The sequence below is a fragment of the Oreochromis niloticus genome, linkage group LG16, assembly GCF_001858045.2.
Source record: "Oreochromis niloticus isolate F11D_XX linkage group LG16, O_niloticus_UMD_NMBU, whole genome shotgun sequence".
NCBI lineage: Eukaryota > Metazoa > Chordata > Actinopteri > Cichliformes > Cichlidae > Oreochromis > Oreochromis niloticus.
In genome coordinates, this window is record NC_031987.2 from 12,683,147 (window position 1) to 12,703,487 (window position 20,341).

Here is a 20,341-nt window from a genome sequence, read left to right on the forward strand (position 1 = left end):
TCATCTCTGTTACTCTGTGTCTGTCTGCGGTACACAGCGTGACCTGGACGCAGGACCTGCTGGTATACCTTATCACTTTTAATTATAGCACTTTGAATAAAAAGTCTGGAAACCTTTGTCCCAGTGGAATAATTAAAAAGAAAGCATTTACTATGTGTAATTTTACTCATTAATATCTTGAAAAGGTAATTTGATTGATTAAATTTAAATTCAAATGAGCCATTAATATTAACAATACAAAAAACTATTTTAGAGCCAATTAATTATTACGTGGCCGCTGCCTTTTGTCTTTTGATTGATTATTGAATTTTAAAGTGCTGAAGAAAGTCCACCTCACAGAGCAGCAGCAGAACATGTTTGCGTAGCTGCTTTACATAGGATCGAACCAGTCACATCAAAAAATCAAAAGGCAGTGTTTTTCTTTTTTTTCTTAATATCTTAGTGATCGTCATGTTGAAATTGTACAGTACTGAGGAAAAGTCTTAAGCCACCCCTCATTTGGGAAATATGTACAATGATTTATTGAAATGTGTGCAAACATATGGTATAAAAAACAAAAACTGAGTTTGTACAATTCTAAGTCAACATTTAGTATGCCCACCTTTATACTTCAACACAGCCTGAACTCTAAGGCAACCTTTCTTTCAGTAGTGTTCAGGAATAGTTCTCCAGGCTTCTTGAAGAACAGTCAAAGCTCTTCTTTGGATGTTGGCTGCCTTTTGCTCTAATCTCTGTCAAGATGTTCCTACATTGCTTCAATAAAGTTGAGGTCTGGACTCTGGGGAGGCAAATCCCCGACTGATAGAGTTCCATTGTGTGTTTTTCTATTTGGTTATGCTTTTATTGCATTGGCAGTGTGTTTGGGATCGTTTTCATTTTGGATAAGGAAGCCATTGCCAATCAAATGCTTTCCAGATGCTATGGCATTGTGGATCAAAACGCTACAAGCCTCAAAGAATTTTTAGAGATTGCTATAGACACTCACTATTGTACCTACTGACTATTTGAACCAATAGTCAGTAGGTTCATCATGTTTGTTATTTTCTTCCTTACGAATGGCTTCTTGGCAACAAACCTTTCATTGAGACCAATTCTTATAAGTAATAGGTAAACAGTAGACGGATCAACTGAAAGACCAGATGAATCTCTCGGGTCATGTGTCAGGTTTATGATGGAATTTTGACTTTCTGATACTGTTCATGTGTTCAAATAGTCTTCTTCTTGTGCAGTTTCCTCAATTTTTTTTAAGAACACACTACACACCATGCTGAGATGTTTTTTTGTGAAAACCTGCTAGTAAGAAAGAACCTAAAGATACAATTTCATTAATGTATTTATTTTATCAATTCATTTATGTATTTATTCTTTGAAAGTTGTCTGTTATTTGTCGATAATACCTGGGTCCATCTCTTGAGTTAGGTGCCTTATTTATGCTGAAATTATTTATTAAAACTATGAAAGATCTCTGGAAAGCCTGGTGAACTATTGCGCAGGACCATTACAAGAAAGTCTGGCTTCAAAGTGAAAGAAAATTTATAGAAATGTGGGTTGGCTTGAGACTTTGCATAAAGAGAACTCAAACAAATACTCTGGTTGGCAGATTGATGATTCATGGGAAGAAAATTGAAAAACTGTATTTATTTATTTAACATGAATGCAAGAGGTACAGAAAACAGTTAAAGAAAACACAACCTTGTGATTTCTCATTCTTTAAAGTATTAATCATGCTCCAAAACAATAGAAATGTGTGCACTGACACTCTTTTCAGTATGCTGATCATCAGTATCCTGTAGTCCGTAGAGTATTAGACAGTGCGATCAAGCATACTAAGATAATGCACAGTCATTCCTATCTACCATTTAAGAGGTCCATATATCTCTGCATGTTTCCATAGATTCATATTTTAAACAAGAGGCAGGACTTCAGCCCATCACTGTCAAAGTGCAGCTCCAAGGATAATCTGAAGCACTCTCCTCGTGGAGCCAATGTATGTACCCTTCAAGCTTTGCCTTCCTCATTAAGAGGATTGGTGAATGCCTTATATAATCCTAGTTAGTCCAATTCCCAATAAATATTTTGATTTGTATCTCTTTAGGTAGTGTACAACATGTTGCTTCTTGTTGTGTTGTGCAGTATATGGGTAGGTTAATAGTATCGAAGTGAGCTAGTTTGTATTTTACCCCCCTTTTCACTGTAGTTTGGCTCTCGCTTTTTAATTTTAGATACAGTTGTCTCTTTTCACCTATAGTTCAAGGGCTGACAAATGTATTATAGGTTATATATTACTGGCATTGTGAACGACCAACAACAACATAACAAGGAGGATGCATGCTTCTGACTTATTTCTAATATTTAGCCGACTGTCTAGCACAAAAATGACCTGATGGTTAAGAGAAAGATCCACTCAGTTGACCATAGCCTTATCTAAACTGCTAAAATATATTTGAACATGCAGTCCTGTTGGATCCATATAAATACTGTAGCCTAACTTTTCTTTAGCACTTTACCCCACAAAATCCCTGTCATGTGTGATTAGTTTGACATTTAATCCCATACTATTGTGTGTATTAGGTCTAGTCCTACATTTCGTATAGAATAATACAAATAATAGTGAGTCGACAATAGATTAAATGTGTTTTTCCTTCCCCAGAAATTTCCCACTAGTTGTGTTAGTACACATACTTGAGTGCTCTTTTTCTTTCTATCCTCTTGCTTATTTTTTCCCCTTTTTCCTCCATTTATTTCCTTCTGAGGGTACATAAAATGCTTGTTTCCTCACTCTAGTTTATCCCACAATTCTAGGTTACATGAGATACAATAGGTCACATGCTATGCTATAGTGATGGTGCTTTGTGGCAAGGCAAGGTTTGCATATCTTGTGGATATTCTGTGGTGTTACAAGCGTGAATAATCTGCTCTCATTATTCATTTAGTTTGCTACGTTGTGTTTAGGTTGCATTAAGAAGAAAGACAAAAATAATTCCTCTTTTAAAGAAGGGAAATAAATTATCTGTTTTATTTAGCTATTAAAATGTTATTGATAGTGTAACATTTTACTGGCAGTGGGTAGAAAATTATGGTTCGATGTCCATTTATAGGTCACAGGAGCTGTTTAATGAGACCGCTTGCGCATACCCGATGTTTGAAGGGAAGTAACAGCAGAAAACCTTGTGCTACTTGAGAACTGAATGAAAACACTTCCTCTTTGTATCTGTCTGTTGCATATTAAAGAAATTCTCAATATAGCATAAGAAAGGATGTCTGATCCCCCGAATCATAAATACCCTTTAAATGAGATATACTTTATATGTTCTTTATTGTCTCTGGTTGCCTTGAGCCCATCGGCACATTAGCATTGCTCCAGCAATGTTTTGAACTGGGACTGAATGTCTCCCATATTCTTTGAACAGATGTGCGTATATTTGAAAGCACTGCTTGTGTTTCATTAAGCGGTGAAAACAGTTCAGAGGCCACATACCCGAAAGTCTCCGTTGTCCTCATCTTTTCTAATTCACAAAATGTGTAAGAAGTGTATGCACTGTCATTTTTTTATCTGGTGTAAACCCCCATTGCTTTTGCTGTGCTGTCGTGTAAAAATGAAGCTATTTATTTGTTGTTTCAGTACTGTTCCAACTCTGCTTTGTCTGCATCTCACTCCTGCTTTTTCTCCTTGCAGCTACAGAGAGTCAGCACACGTCACAGCACACTCACATATTCATCATCCTCAATCCCTAAAGTAGTGGCCTCAAATCAAAGAACTTTCAATTTGTGTTTTTAGCTTCTAAAGGTTCATCAGTTGTTGCATTTTGGTACATAACCCAGGCTCACAGACTGTCTAAGCTCACGCCATGAGACATGTAGTCAGATCAAATTGTCTTTTCCTCTGAGCTTAAAGTGATCGTATCAGTTGAGTGATGTTTGTCCTGGGCAACAGGGAAACCACTAGTCCAATTGTACCGCCAAACAGAGTCAGACATCTATTTAAACAGTGGGAGTATACAAAGTGTTTAAGAGACTTAAGCCCAAGCGTTTTCCCACCTCATTCCTCACCTCCACCCTGCAGGTTCTCATCCCCAGTGTTAAACTGGACTATAGCCATGTTCAGTCTAGGTGTGGGTCCTTGGACAGGCGTGGCTACTCGGCAGGAGGTGGAAACGTGAGTCTTGTGCTGCAAGCCCATTGTGTCAGTGTTGTTGTCGGTATTATTTATGTGTCGTGCTGTGCTGTGTTTCCTCTGTGTTTTCCTGTATTTTCATTTTGCCTTACTGTTTTTCAGTTTATTGTTTGGTCACTCATTCATTTGCGGTGCTCTTACCAGACTGCTCTGCATCTTCGCATTATTCTCCACCAGTGGTTTGTGTCCTGCAAGTAATGATACCAAGGGCTGAACGTGTCTGCCTCCAGAACCTGACATTCGGCTAGTCTGCTGACTTAGATTCTAAGGGTAGTAGCCAATATTGCCCTTAAGATGTTGCCAAGATATCAGGAGATTAGAAAAAATATATCCTTTTCAAATGCGGGCATGTTTTAAAAAAGCGAATAAAAAGCTAAGTCTTCGTCAGATGATAGCCAGTGGTTTCAGTATTGCATTTCACCAAATGCAATGTCTTTTTGATCCCCATCTTGACTTTGTAACTGCATGCAGACACAGCCTGCTTGGACTACAAGTCCAAAAACAAAACAAATAAACCCAGAAAGCTTCTGGTACCAAAAGATCCTTCCTGCTTGTACATATTCATGTTTGTTACACATTTTATGCTTAATGCTTTTCTAATCCTTTATTGTGTTTTTTACTGGACAGAGAAGCTCGTCAAATCTTATTGAATTTTTCTTTATGTACGATGACAATAAAGCTAATAAAGGCTTTCTTCTTCATATGCAGAAACACACAGAAGAGAAAGTAGACTTAGTGCTTAACAAAATTAGCCCACTCATTGCTAGCAAAACTCTTGCCAGCATCTCTCATCCACAACAGGTAGCACGCTGCATGAAGCACTTGATTAAGACTGATTACAGCCATCTGAAGGCAGCAGGTATAGTGTGCACTCCATCTGCAGTTTCTGATTTGACTAATGCACATTAACAATGCACAGTTACGCAAGCCTAATAACAATGAGACAGTTAAAACTTATCTCTTGACTTTATATCACTTCCCTCAGAATGATCTGTTCCCATAAAAGCTCTTTTTATTTGATTGTTGCTACAGCAGCTGAAAAAAGTAGTGCCAGGAACATTTATAAGGTCAATGCTTTTGGCACAGCAGATATTATCTGTTCAGGTGACTGTAGTGATTAAATTTATCTGTTGTGTAACAAGAAATAGCTATTATTTTGTGCCCAGTTTTACAATAGCGGCCTCAAAGTAGTGAAATCAGAGTTGGCATTGTGTATATTATTCTGTATTCTTACATTTTACGTGTAATCGCTCGTCTTTAATTATCTGCAGAAATCCGACGTCAACTTAAAGAGACACGTGGTAGCACATTTGCTCATATATTGCAGCGTCTTAGTTTCGAGAGCCTCAAATAGAGTGTCAGTACACATCAAGTGAAGAATGGCACAAAGGCAGACTGGTCACTTTGAATCACAGCCGCTCAACTGACAGTTTCTGCAGGTTTTTGGGACAAGCCCAGCACAAGTTAAGGTCGCTCAGGAGAGCGAAGGTGGAGAGGGGTGGATGGCTGAGTTGCTGAACGTAAGGACATTAAATTGCAGATTACCATTGCAATCAAACATTACTAAAAATTGTTGCATATAACTGTGCATAATTTCATGAGAAGTGCTCTTTACTCTTCCCTCTGTTGCAAATTATTATATTTGGAGATTACATCAGCTCCCGTCAGTGTATGAAAGAGCCAGTTGTAATGCCTCTGATAAATTAGACTTAAAAAAAACTCACTAGAAAACTGAGGCAAAGGTTTGAAAAAATTAGAGCCATAATTAACTATTAGTCAGAACATCTTTATTACATTTGATATAAATAAAGAAAACAATGTCATTTCTCCAGATTATGCATGCAAACACTCAATTATCGCAGTTCTCTTTTGAGAAACAATTAAAAATGGATATCATACTACTCTGCTAATGTGTAAAATCTACACCAATCATCCGCAACATTAAGCCCACTGATTGCTTAAATAAAAAAACATGTATCGCAGTGTTATTACGAAAAGTGTTATAATTGTTTAGTAATCTTGTTATGAAAAATGTGCAATTAATGAAGGTTCTTACTGTTAAAGACTTTGGATCCTTGTGTTCATCAATGATACTTTGACATATATATAACCTACATAAACAGGCATACTAGCCTTTTGCAGTGGCAGCGGCCTTTCCCAGCAGACCAATGTGCTCCACCAGGTCACAAAAACTCTTCAGCAATGACTTTAAGAGACCAAAAGTCCAAGGTGTTGACCCTGGCTCCAAGATCCCTGCAGCACACAGAAGAAACTTGATCCACAGAGACTCCAGCACACCAAAGGACCGTAAAGGACCCACTACCATCATCATACAGGGCCTCCATAAGCCCTAATGGGTCCAAGGTGCTTTGTACAAAGACCTTCAGAAAGATGGTTTTTAATGTTGTGTCTGATTGGTGTTTTCACTTCTTAGTAGAAATGATAAAATAAGCAATCAAGCGCATCTGAAGAAAAATGCATGTACAGTGGAACCCCGGCTTACGAAGACCCCATTTAACGAAAAATTCAAGTTACGAAGGCACTTAACGGCAATATTTTTGCCCATGGTACGAAAAAAAATGCCCGTGTAACGAAATACGTTTGCGAAATGCGTTTCGCTGTTCCACGTGAAAGACGTATTGTTGTTGCAGTGCGCTATTTCGTGTGCTTTTCGTTTGCAATTAGCCTATCGTTCATTCATAATGGGGCCGGCATAAGGCATAAATATGAGCGAGTTTAAAAAAATGTTAATATCATTAAATAAAAAAAATAAAAAAATTGTTAAATATCATTGCACAGTGTACGCATGTACATTAATTAACGTAAATGTAAGTTTTAGTTTTAATGTTTAGAATTAAATTCCATAATGTTATGTACATGTACACGTCCGTATGTATGCATGCATACATATGCTTTCTTCAGCCTCCACCAAGAACTTCGTCTTCAGCGAGCATCGCCTCACTCAAAAGGCGATGGAAAAAGGTGCTTCGACTTACGAAAATTTTGACTTACGAAAGACCCTCTGGAACGAATTAATTTCGTAAGTCGGGGTTCCACTGTATCTGGTTTATGTTCAGTTATATGAATAGGTCAAGAATTTGCATTTGCAAAAGGTACTGTTATGTAAGAAATCAACACATGCCATACAAATGAAGAACATCAACAGTGGGGTTAACAGATGCCTAAGTGACATTACTACAGGAGCGATGTGCCAGACAGTAGCCTGATGTTCACCCACGCTGACACAAAGCACTTATAATCTCTTCTCTTTAAAACTCATATGGTATACTTTTGCTAGTCTGTTGCATGTGTAAGAGACTTGGTGTTCTTTATCAGTCCACAGCTTCACAAAACAATAAGGCCACAACAAGGTATATTGTAGGTAAAGGCCCCATACTGTATTGTGTGCTTGTGGTGTGGAGTTTTTTTTTATGTGACTTTCTATGTGTCATCTCACCTTTTCTGTCATTTTGTGTCTCGGGCCTTGTAAAGAGGGTTGAAATTAAGGGACACAAAATCACTGGTTACAAAAGACATTTGTACTAAATCAGCGACATGGCAAAGGTTGCTGACCACAGGCGTGTCTGAGTGATTCATCTCAGGATGTGGTGTATCTGTCCTTGTTCATCGTGCTGTGTTTAAAGCTTTATGTTTGCTGTCTCATCAGTTTACTCCTTACACATTTCTCTGCGGGTTGCTCCTCAGACCTCCTCGGTGTGTCCCTGCCCTCTCTTTGCCTTACACTTCTCACTGTTATGTGTATCTGTTCAGTTTTCTAAATGGGACAAATTATTTTCAAGATGTACTTACAACTTAAAAACAGGTTGCTTCGGTTACAGGTACAATCTAGATCAGATGTATTCCTCTTGATAAATCAAAAGGGGATCTGATGATCTTACCTTACTGTGAACTGTGGGCTCTAAACTTGCCTTTTCCTGACTGTGTTCCTTCCAGGTACAAATACAGAACAAGAAGATTGACTTGAGCCATGTGACCTCCAAGTGTGGCTCTCTAGACAACATCCATCATCGGCCAGGTAAAGGTTTGCAGTTCCCCTACAAAGAGGACAACACTGCAGTGCAGTGAGTTTGCTGTGACCAGAAGGTTGCTGCTGCAGTCACTTACCTTAAAATATGAATTTTATATGTGGGATGTCCAGGAGTCCGTCGAACTGCTTAGATACACTTGAGCAATTTATCTAAATTTCATGAGCTTTTGAGTTCAGACTGTGGTTATACCGGAAAGCCTCAAGGTATGACTGCATGTGAAGCTAAAAATGTGAGTAGATAAGATGAACTGCATGCTCCCATTCTTTCTTTTAGTGAGATAAGGAAGTGCAGAGCAGACAAGCCAGACAGGTAAACAGTGTTGAGTTCAACATTCATCACCTAACTCTGTTTCATGCTGCTGGCTTACGATGCCAGGTAAACCCCAGTGCACTTCCACCTGGTCTTATCACAATAAGACCAGGGGACAGGGAGCTCCACAGATTAGATGTTCTAAGACCTGTTTTCTTGTATTTGTTAGACAAAGAATTTGCAACCCTATGTAAATGTATGTATTCATTTGGCAGTTTTTTCTTCTTAACTCCTGAAATAACATGTCAATCAGATGCAGCTCCAGGACCAATCTGTATCTAAATACGCAACAACAGTGGAAGCAAGCAGTAAACTGACAGCCTGATAGATGTGTCCGCAGGTGGCCGAATGTAGGAGGTGTTTTGGTTCCTGGCAGCATTGCTGAAATTTGTCTTTATACCTTGAGTGTTAGAGTGTGGGATATGATGTTAATAAATTGGGTTAGATCAAACCTGGAGAGGGTTTTACATTCAATTTGATGTTTTTTCATCCAAATCACTGAAATGGAAAGTAATAAATTGCCTTCACAGTAATGCCTTAACATGCCTAAATCCATAGGACTTGCACTAAAAGAAAACTTGCATATTGGTTTTAGGGTTGCTGTTGGTAAGTTTGAAAATTTTATTTCCATTAATACAGCAAAATAAATTCCCTGATGCTATTGGGCAGTGTGATGCTCTGTGACAGTCATATTAAAACCTCTACAATTAAAATCTAAATCATAATTATTAGATGCCAGAAAAGTAGTTTTATTTTTTTATTCTTCCGGATAACTGCACAGAACTTGTGCTTATATTTATCTGAATTGGGCTTTTAAATCATTTTCCGAATTTCCAACTGGAAAGATTTAGTTGCACTACCAGTACTTTGGCACCAAAGCCCCCTGCAGAAATATGGAATCCCCTTTTTATTTACCCATAAAGAGTATTGGACTGTCCTGCAGCGCCACCTGCTGTTCATTCTGCCATGTTTTTTACAGTCTTTCGTCTATTCCTAAACTCTCATTGGGAAGCTACTGGGGTTTCATACTTTAACTCTGCACAATTTTTAACCTCACTCTCTCATCTGACCTTTAATAACTTCTTAATAAGGTGGGTGAGTCTTGAGTAGATATTAGGTGGATATTTGGTGACTAAGTATTCACATTTTGTTTTTCTCTTGATGCTGTTTCAATTTCAAAATTGAAATAAATACTTAAAATGAATATAGCTCTATTATCACTTAATAGTTTTTACACTTCTTCTGCTTTTAAACAGGAGGTGGTAATGTGCGTATCGAGAGTGTGAAGTTGGACTTCAAAGACAAAGCCCAAGCAAAGGTGGGTTCCCTGGAAAATGCTCACCACATTCCTGGTGGAGGCCACGTCACGGTGAGTGTCAGCTCCATGCTTCTAATCAGCCATTTAAGGGAAAACATCAAGTTATTGAGAGATTGTCCTACTCATCAATTTAAATATAAGCTCTCATAAGTAATAGCCTTTACTCTTCTTTTACTCGACATTCACCCCAATCTCAGGCTGTGCAGTAGTCAGAGAAATTGCAAAAAAAGCCCAAGGCCTACATCTCAGACTCAATGTTCATGACAGTACAATTAGAAAAAGATTGCACAGATACGTCTTGTCTGGAAGGTTGTCAGGAGAAAGCTTTTCTCTACAAAGAACATAGCAACCAAGCTCAGGTTGCATCTAAACCTGCAAGACTTCTAGAGCAGTGTACTTCAATCAGACATCATTTAGATGTTTAACTGTAATGTATAATGTTCCATGTAGTCAAAACCAAAGCACAGCATATCAGCGCAAGCACCTTATATCAGTTGTCAAGCATGGTGGTGTGATGATTTGGGTTTGTTTTTGCCACAGGACTTGGGCACCTTGCACTCAGTCGGTCGACCGTGAACTCCTCAGTATAAGTACTCTATGTGAGGCCATCTGTCTGACAGTTAAAGCTTGGCTGAAACTGGGTAATGCAACTAGACAACGATCTTGTTGCATTACAAACCAGAAAAAAGGTTTTCCAGGACTCTGCAGTCATGTGAAAAACTAAGAACAAGAAAACCAGAAAATCGGTAACAGAATCTCTGAAAAAACCACAATGAACTGATGCAACGTAGAGAAGAGTAGGTCAAAATTCCTCCACAATGACGTGAGAGAATGAGGAAGTCGTGCAGAAAATTATTACTTAAGATTATTACTGCTAAAGGTGGTTCTAGAAGATACCATGGGTTGTACTTAGTTTTTCACATGACTGCAGAGCCCTGGAAAACTTTTCTGTAGTAGCAATAACTTGAAATAATCATTTTCTGTATGACCATCAGTCTCTCACATCATTGTGTGTGTGCATCTTAACTATTGGTTTCCATAGTTCTGTAGTCAATTAAGTTGAAATCTTATTACAAAACAGTGTTTCCACCAGGCCAATCTTCCAAAAACTTGCTGTATTCCTTTAGCAGCAAAGGTATAGTATATACATCAGTCCATACATGACTGCTCTTAATAAGTGATCAGTAATCCTCTGGAGGCATGGGAGTTTTCCACTTGTTCTAAAGCTGTTTCTAAAGTAAATCAATATTCATATTCATATGATGTCTGACGTTGTTTTTCCCCTATCCGCTTCTCACATCACACCATCTGCCTTTAACAGATTGAAAGCCACAGGTTGACATTTCGGGACAATGCCAAGGCCCGAGTAGATCATGGAGCCGAGATCATCATCCAGTCACCTGGTCTGTCTGGCTCAGTGTCTCCCCACCGCATCCGCGAAAGCCATCTATCATCCTCCGGGAGTCTCAACATGATGGATTCCCCACAGTTAGCAACCTTGGCGGAGGATGTCACTGCAGCTCTGGCCAAGCAGGGTTTGTGAACACTGGATCTCTGGATCGCTGCTCTGCACCCAAGACGTCCTCATCCTAATCCATTCAAACTTTTCTGTCCTCTCCTGCCACCCTAAGGCTGACTGATTACCGCTACTACTCAGCTAAACCGGTTCTAAGTAGAGACTCAAAGTAGGAGCTACTGTACTTTGGTCCTATTTATTCTGTTTTCTGTCTATTTTAAACCCAAACGTGCTATTTCTGATTGATTTCGATCTCCCTCGTTTTGAATGATGTTGCAAAGAAAAGTTTGCCGTATCCTCTAAATAGTGGGGACAAAAGATTGGCTTTACTGGTCTTGGATCAGTGTTGAAGAAGCAACAGCCTTTTTTCTACTTTGAATAAGAAATAACGCGACAACCACTACACCATACCGCACGTATTGCTCTTGTTCAGTAAACGTGCATGGACACCCTATCAAAACACGCATCCTTACTGCAAGTCATTCTTGTCATCCAATATATAATATATTTATCAAATATATATAGAAACATGTATAAAATAAAGGTTCTTTGCCATCTACATGTCCTGAAAACATTTTAAAAGGAAGTGACAAAATGGCTAGAAAATCTGTAAAATTGCATTTATGCAAGCAACTAGGTCATGTTACCACGAGCATGTATGGATTCAAGTCTTAAAAGAGGCTATTTTGTAATTTAAAATAAGGATTTTAGTAAGTTATTTCCTCATTTATTGGATAAAAATTAAACAAGTTCATGTTTTGTAGTTGATAGTTGTTTACAGTGTAATGCTTGGTGACAGTGTCAGACAGCTGATTTGGTGTTGCTAAAGAATGCATCTCAGTCATGTCAAAGTGCATCACACACTTGCACCTGCTCAGCGGTTCAACGCAGAAGCCTGTCCATACATCACAGCAGTATTAAACACTGGCACTCATTCGACAAACATCCTCAAAAGGAAAGTCTGTTCAGACGCAGCTCACAAGAATAAACAGTACTGACATTTCTCCAGTATTATAGGCTGACATTGCCCTCATCGGGACTGCCGGAACCACAGAGGAGATGCTACAATTTGCGACCTGATATTTAGCAGAAGATGCAGCTACTCTGAAATCTGTCTGTGCGTGTGCTTTTTGGTGCAGGTCCCCTGCTGTTTTACAGCGGACGCTACCGTATCTGGATGTTTTGTTGCAATATGTGGGAGAATAAATTGGACAAAAATATTTTGAAAAATCCTAAAAGTTAAAAAGACTCTAAATGGAGAAAAATAAAAGAAAGCTCAGTCAACTCCTGTTATGTCTGTTAGGAAAAAAAAAAGTGTTTGGGTGATCTAGTTTCTTTTTCAGACACCATTTGTGGTATGCCCTGCCTCCTGCCTACTACTTACTGCCCTCACCTGCAACTGTTTGTTTGCTTCTGTGTTTTTTCTGCATTCCCCATCTCTGTGTGCCCCTTCCCCACCTCCTACTCCAACCTACAGCAACTGTAAATGTATTTAAAAGGTCAAGTAGATGTACGCAGTTTTTCTCTTGTTGATATGACACCAGTTACAATAATTAATGACAATAAAACGACCAAAAAATGGGAAAAAAGTGCCATACTTGTTTTCTTTTCCGCTAACCAGAAAAAGAACCGCGTATATAAATTCAAAATGTCAAACCACTTCCTTTTGAAAACATGTGGCTTAAAATAAATGTCCAAATATCAGCGTACAACACACGGAGTCAAAAAGAGGGAAATTAAATGGGAGTGTGAAAAGTTTATTGTGAAATGGCAGAGGATACAATAAGTTAAGACTTAGGGAAGGTTAGATTGGAAGAGGATTGAATTCATTTTGATGGCCAGTCCTGGGCCAAACGAGTCACTTTACTGGCAGATAGAGAGCCAGACAGGCAGTAAGTGGGGAGGGATGGTCATCGTTATTCCGCCTTCCCATCCATCACTGTTCCTCTGTGACGAATATAAACCCCAATGACACTGCGGGATTTTGGTGAAGATAACGAAAGAAGCACCTCATGAGTAATCAGGATAGCTTTCCAAGTGACAGGAGGAGGAAGAGAGGAAAATAAAAAGCACCAGTTTGGACAAAAGAGGAAAAAGAAAATGTTGAAAAAATAAAACAAGGATTCAGGAAATGATATCTCATAGTCCTTTGATCCCCCTGCTTCCACAGATGGTACAGGAAGCAGCGAGCGAATGCAGCGACACCATGGGGTCTGCACATGTACAATGCTCACCACCACGGTGGCAGGGTCCTTACACAGACATGATGTGCTTGACGAAGGCTGCAGGTGAAGGCCGGGGCGGGAGACCGGAAAAAAAACAAGAAAAGAAGAGGAAAACTGAGTGAACTGGAAGAAAAATACATTCTCAAACTTCCATGAAATAAACATACGTTTAATTCAGTAAATGTGAATACTGACACTGCAGTTTCTCTGTTAACACCCTCATCATTCACTACATTTTCTTTGCTGATAAAAAGCACTTTGCTCTTTGCTGTTTACATTTTATGAGCAAATCACAAAGTAAGAAACTATCTCTGCTGTGGTTGTTTCTAAGATATTGTTTTCTGTGATTCACAGCATTTAAAGTATGAGAGTTTGTACTGTCTATAATAGCTTCATCTATTAAGCTACAATTTTTTGTCTAGAGAACAGATGACACTAGAAAAGGTTTGACAGTCACTTCTTTAAGGCTATAAAAGAGACTCAGAAGAGGCTAAGATACTGTGTGTTAACTCCAAAAAGTCTGGATTCAACACTTCTATTAATATCAAAGAAAAGCAACGACATCATCAGGGATGTGAAGCTCCAAGATAGAAGGAGTCTAATAGTTCTCACAGATGGGATTAAGCAAAACTTGTAAAGTAATTCTCACATAAGATAAAAATAATCTCTAATAATAGAATTAATAATTATTATGAACAGTGTGAATACTATCAGCAGCAGTAATAGTATCATCATGTTTTTATGTAGCTGTTGTTGGACTGTGTGGCTCACCCTCATAGTTGACACAGCCGTTCTCATCCTCTTGTCCTGCCATGAGAGCGTCAATCTCAGCCTCTGTCATCTTCTCTCCTGCAGGGGCAGGCAGAGGACATCTGATATTAACAACACACAAAGTGACTCGGGCACGCACCTGAACAGATCGAAGGAAACGCATCCTAGGCTGACTCACCGAGTGTTGACAGGACAATACGCAGCTCAGCACCCATCACTGTGCCGTTGCCCTCCTTGTCGAAGACGCGCAGACCCTCAACATAGTCTTCAAATCCTGCCTTGTTTGGGCTGTTGATGATGGCCTGGAGCATGGGCAGGAAGCCCTCAAACTCTACTCTCTTGTTGGCCATGTCTGCATGAAAGGAGGTAGAGTAAGTTGGATCTAGAGGTGACACTAAAGGGAGGCTCAGTGTTCTAGAGCTTCAGCAGGTTCATGATTGAGCACAGTGCGGTTCTATTTTAAGGCACATTTATTACTTTGTTTATTTATGTATTAGGTCATTTGTCATTTTGATCTTGATTGCAGTCTTGAGTTTGCACAAATCTGCACCTACACCATCATCTGTCTTCTTTCAGTTGCTCCCTTATTCACAAGGGGCTGCCATAGCAGATTCACATATTGGATTTAGCATAAGTTTTTATACCACATGCCCTTCCAGGGATTTGTCTCCTCCTGGTCTTGAACCAGGGATCTTTCTCGTCTTAGGCAAATATGTTAACCACTATAATAATATAGTTCTTCTGTTAGTTTAGAAGACAAAGTGTGTGTGATTAAAAACAAACAAAAAAGTATTACATCAGCTACAGGCTACGTTTTGTAATGAAAAATACAAGACGTGGACAAGTGTGAGCATGTATTGCATAGCTCTGTGCTACACTTCACAGCTTGGGAAAGTTTATGAATGAATATGACGGTGTTGACCACTAGCTGGCAGCATAAACAATTTATTATGCCATTTCCTCAAAGGCACAGATCTGTCCACAATATAAGAAACTTTTGATGAGCAGACTATCATTTCTCAATTCTTTGAACATGACTGCTTCCAGTCAAAAAAACAGCTACTGATAATTTCTCTCTAACACTTGCTATCGTTTGTGTTTGACAGCAGCACTGTACACCTCTTTTGCATATTTTACCAAAAAACCCAGAGCTATCCATTAATGTTTACCACACATATTATTAACATCAGTTTAGACAAATTAGCCTTTTGTACTATGGCTCAGTTAGTAATGTTCATTGTTTTAGCCCAGTGATGACAACACATCATACTGACATCCATACAAAAAACAAATTGTTAACCTATCTTTATTAGGATTAGAATGAATCTAGTCATGTATTTCATGTTCCCTAACTTTGTCTGTAGCAAATCTTTAAGTGATCAAGTGAGGGAGCAGTTACTAAATGTCATTACTGTACCATCAGCAGAGGGGTTTCCCAGCAGTTTGTTCACCTCCTTGTTGGTGGGGTTCTGTCCCAGAGCGCGCATGATGTCAGCAATCTGGTTGTAAGCCACCTTGTTGTCACCCACCCTGTCGAACAGACCGAAGGCCTCCCTGTAGTCTGCAAGCAAGAGAGGATTTTGCCAGCTTAATGATCCATAATATCCATTTTTATTTCATCTCAAAGTTTATAATCGTTATAGTTTGTTAAGTCTTTATCGTGGACGGTAAGACATTTCTGTTATATTCCTTCTAACTGTAGAATTTCTTTTATTAAACAGGAACTACAACAATGCAAAAACTCATTTAAAGATTGAAGAACTGCATTTAGAGCGCATTTACATTTAACTGCATAAACATAGCACTAATCTGAGGTATTGCAATATTTTTTGCATTTATATTTGTATAAAAAGAAGCTTGTGATGTTTATTTTATAGGCTAGCAGAGTTGCTCATTAATATATGTGATGTGCGTTGTCATCTGATTGTATGTATATGCAAACATAACACATCTTACTTCAAAGATTGAAATTATAGTTTGTGTAAATGCTTTTTTTAAAAAAAAAATTGAGTCACTAGTTTAGATTTCAGCCTTAGCTGTTGCGTGCCTGTCAGCAGGTGGAGACAGCTATGCTACTAACTGACAAGGAAAATATCTAACAAGTGCAAGACATCCCAAAAGGTTGTGGTATTATTGGCTGAATAGAGTCTCTCCTGCCGATCTCGTCACCCCTCATACTATTTCCATCTCAGCTGTCTCCTTCTCTCTCACTCAGCGGTGCAATGGGCTCTTTTAAAAGACCACCTTGGAATTGATAAACATAGCTGAGAATATGAGCCCCTCCTTTTAAAGGCAAGGCCCTCTGTGGGCGAGCTGAGTAAAAGTAGGGAATGCTGACTGCAGTGTAACAAGCAGCCTGCCAGACTTCAGGTTTGGTCATGTGGTTCCAACCAACAGCACACAGGTGTTTCTATCTGTCAAACACTGCACTGTCATTTTACTGTGCTTCCTTCTGCAATCTTTAAATCATCTGATCTCTTTTTTTTTTTGTTTTTTTTGGGCTGTTGGCTCTTGGAACACAATGAATTATCACTGATCTAGTGACACAGACTTCTAAAAAGCTCGTAAACAAGCTAAAGTTAATATCTGGTCACAGGGATTTGCTGGCTTGATTTGTGACATGCGACCCTTTCGTCATTAAATGATGCTCTTTACAGCCAAACTGTGATGTGATCAAAATGCTTTTTAAAATGTAATCTGAGTGTTTTTAACCTGACACCAGTTGTTCTATTTATTTTTACTAACGAGTTCAGTTAGTTGATGCATTTGTTGCCAGTGATTTTCATACAAGAAGCCACATGTTTAACCACATATGTGGTTTCTTATTCAACTCAGAATGGATTTGATGGTTTTCAAAATTTCAAAATACAAAAATGAATGAGGTGTCCATCTGTCATGAATACGCTGAGACCTGTTGTGATGTCTATTGTAGTTTTTTTTACATTGCTGTACTCTGTTATTTCTCTTTTGCTCCCTGTATGTTGTTAAATTGATGGAATTTGCAAGTGACATTTTATGATAAAGATAGATTTTCAGATTTCTCTGACGGAGGGCCAGCTGAGTTTTGTGGACTGTATGTAACAGTATAGAACTGTGGTGGATTGAGTTTTACATACCTTCAATCTGGTCTGCGCTGAATTCCACCTACAAGCCAATATAAAAGCAACATTTTAGTAAAAAACATGGAAAGGCAAAAGTTATCACTTGCCATGTAATTAACATCACACACATTTGTATTCAAACAACGTGATCAGGCACTTCCCATTTATTGTGCCCTAAACAATCACATCTAAACTAAACCTGTCTCTTTGCCAAATTTAGCTTCATATTATGCCACATATGTAGGTCCATCTTTAGCTACGTTAACATGTCCACATTTGGTGTCACTCTGCATTGCCATCACATATTAGTCACTACTCTGATAGTCCAATCCAGAGAGCCCAGGGTGTGGTCTAAGAGATCTAGGACATGGTGCGCTATCCATGGTCCCACTCATTCTCTCCAATACTCTGCACACCTTTGATTGTGGTCCTGCCAACCTGCATTTGCTCTCACTGACTCTGAAATGCATATAAGCTTATAGATATTCAAATCATTCATAAAAATGTAATAAATGGTGATTGTCCCTCCCCCGCCACTCCACCAAACTCTTTCTCCATTTAGCAAAAACACTGCATCCGTCTACTTCTGTCATGCAACTTTATGAGTAGAGAGAGCGAGAGAGAGAGATAAATCCCAGTTCTTCCTTCCTCGGTATCCAGCACCCCATCTCCATCCCTCCCCAGTGTAGATCTGGTTAAGCCTTCACAGGTCATTGTACCTTGATGGCGGAAAGGTCGACAGCGGGAGCTGCCGGAGCAGGGGCTGGCGCGGGCGCTGGTGCTGGTGCAGGTGCGGGCGCAGGTTCGGCTTTCTTTGCGGGAGCCTTAGCGTCCTTCTTGGGTGCCATTTTTGCTGATAGTAGAACTACTTTGGCCCTGAAGCACAGACAATTCCCGGATCGGGTGACACACAAAGACTGTAGCACAGACTGAGCACAGAGCAAGAAATCACCGTTGGGGCGTATATATATGTGACTATTTTTCCTCTTGACCACCCGTCAACCCTATCCCCGTGTAAGGATTGGATAGCAGATGGGAGGGGTGTGTGTATGTGAAGGGGTTCTCTCTAAACTTGGAATATAGGGCTACGAGCCAGAAGGTGTTTAGCCATATACCTATAATCACAAACGAAAACATTGAAACGGCGTGAAAGGTTACCCGGGGCCACGCGATCTTTCCGCTGGATCATTTCTTAAAGGATCCACTTTTACGCACTGCCCCCACTTTTACGCACAGCCTTGCGCTTCATTGCGTACAACCTATCTAGGTAATATATTCTGAAATGTTTTTCAGGCGTTGCCAATAGATGATATGGATACATTAACAAAAATCAGCTACTATCAGACCATTAAAACCTGAACTAAGAAATGGAAATGTGTATGAGTAGAGGAGAGATAAAGCATTTTGATGGAAAGTAAAGAGCAGATCCTATGTGGAGCTGCAATATTTGACATATTCCGGAAAAAGAAATCAGCTGCTGTCAAGCAGAAGTTAATGTGAGTGATTATGAGTATGAGAGCAGAAATACGTCTTTTTTCTCTGAAAAGAAAAAGACGTCCATGGTCATATCCTCTAGGAACTGCAGTATCAGTGTTTCATTAGACACATCTCTGCTTACCACAGTATTATTAATGTTAGCTGAGCTGATCTTTGACTACATCTCTGATGGACTCTTCGGGGGGCTTCATTTTTACCATCAGCTGTGTATCCAAGCATTGCACAGAAATTTATTTGAAATATAGCACAGATATCCGTGTTTCCAGTGAGTTTAAGGTGACGATATTTCTAACATTCCTTTAAAATATTACATATCTAGAATATGTGCAATTGATATCACGATGGTGCAATCATAAGAACATGGCATATCTGCTTTAATATTTAGCTTGACATGACCCATGTGGTGTCAGTGGAGTATTGATACAAATACATTTGGAATATGTGTGTATCTAAGAGTGTAGAAAACTCAAAAAGGAATAAATGCAGATGAAGTTTTGTGGTAAGAAATATCTCTGCTGTTGGCTGTAGTCAGAAAACTGATCAGACCACTTCAAATTAATATATCAGTGTCAATATGTCATTTTTTAGATGAACAGGTGGTGGAAGGAGTGTCTTTCAGAACTAATAAAGAGCCATTGTTTATTTCTAGTCACTGATAATGTGCGTTGGGTAGATCAGCAGCTGTGGTCAGTTTGATTCTCTACTGAGGGAGGTGAATGGGGAGGAGGGGTCACCACAACCACAGGAAGGATGTGACGTAAAGGCACAGGGAGATGGCGACCTAGTGGAGCTTTCAGCTGCTGATGCCAGTAACCCAGACAAGGCCAAGAGTGCAAATTCTACCTCCTTAATTCTTGTCTATATCTGTCTCCCAGTGCCAGCGGTGCAGCCCTGCCCCCAACACCATGACAGGGCCGAGTGACGAAGGAACAGCATAAATTCCTTCACCCCACAGCCCCCAACCCCTACACACTCCCCACCCACTTGCTTTCACTGACCCCATCTCCGTGAGAGTTAGCCAGAGAAAGCCTCAGTCCCTCAGCTGTCATCTAGGCTCACCCCCAGCACTCCACTTCATCTTCTTGGAGTCTGACTTCCCTTTACTCCCTCCCCCTATAGAAACTCTGCCCCAGTCCTTGCACCTGTGCTGCAGTCCAAACTGAGCTCCACTATAGAACCTTAATGGATTCAGCAGCACGATAGAGCTGGGCTTTATTAGGAGGTGATGGCAGGTCAGCTTATGAAAAGAGAGAAAAAAAACGGACAGAGCAAGTTCATGAGGTGATAATCTTTAAAGATTTAACAAGTAATGTCATTTCTAACATTTATAGAACATTTTAGTGAGTAAAATACTGGGCTGTTTTTGTCCTTTTGTCAATTC

At 39.4% G+C, this 20,341-nt stretch overlaps 2 protein-coding genes across 2 annotated transcripts in view; one reads left to right on the top strand and one right to left on the bottom strand.

Moving 5' to 3' along the window:
- map2 (microtubule-associated protein 2) overlaps positions 1-12,956 on the top strand; it is a 90,599-nt gene extending 77,643 nt beyond the window's left edge. The window contains exons 18-21 of the mRNA XM_025903717.1: positions 1,895-1,987; positions 8,129-8,210; positions 9,789-9,901; positions 11,172-12,956. Coding sequence (XP_025759502.1) covers positions 1,895-1,987; positions 8,129-8,210; positions 9,789-9,901; positions 11,172-11,393 — 510 coding nt within the window. The 3' untranslated portion in view covers positions 11,394-12,956. The remainder of the gene's footprint in view (positions 1-1,894; positions 1,988-8,128; positions 8,211-9,788; positions 9,902-11,171) is intronic.
- A 146-nt stretch (positions 12,957-13,102) lies between these two features.
- myl1 (myosin, light chain 1, alkali; skeletal, fast) lies at positions 13,103-18,417 on the bottom strand. The gene is made up of 6 exons (XM_003445298.4): positions 18,183-18,417; positions 17,479-17,506; positions 15,780-15,923; positions 14,541-14,714; positions 14,363-14,440; positions 13,103-13,648 (listed from the first exon to the last, which is right to left on the bottom strand). The coding sequence occupies exons 1-6, from the start codon at positions 18,309-18,311 to the stop codon at positions 13,620-13,622; spliced, it is 582 nt and encodes a 193-aa protein (XP_003445346.1). The 5' UTR covers positions 18,312-18,417; the 3' UTR covers positions 13,103-13,619.
- Between the last annotated feature and the right edge of the window lie 1,924 nt (positions 18,418-20,341).

Coding starts and splice junctions, on each gene's coding strand:
- myl1 (XM_003445298.4), bottom strand. CDS start 18,311: ATGGCACCCAAGAAGGACGCTAAGGCTCCCGCAAAGAAAGCCGAACCT. Junction 15,924..17,478: donor CAGCGCAGACCAGATTGAAG/GTATGTAAAACT, acceptor TCTTGCTTGCAG/ACTACAGGGAGGCCTTCGGT. Junction 14,441..14,540: donor TATTGTCCTGTCAACACTCG/GTGAGTCAGCCT, acceptor CTGCCCCTGCAG/GAGAGAAGATGACAGAGGCT.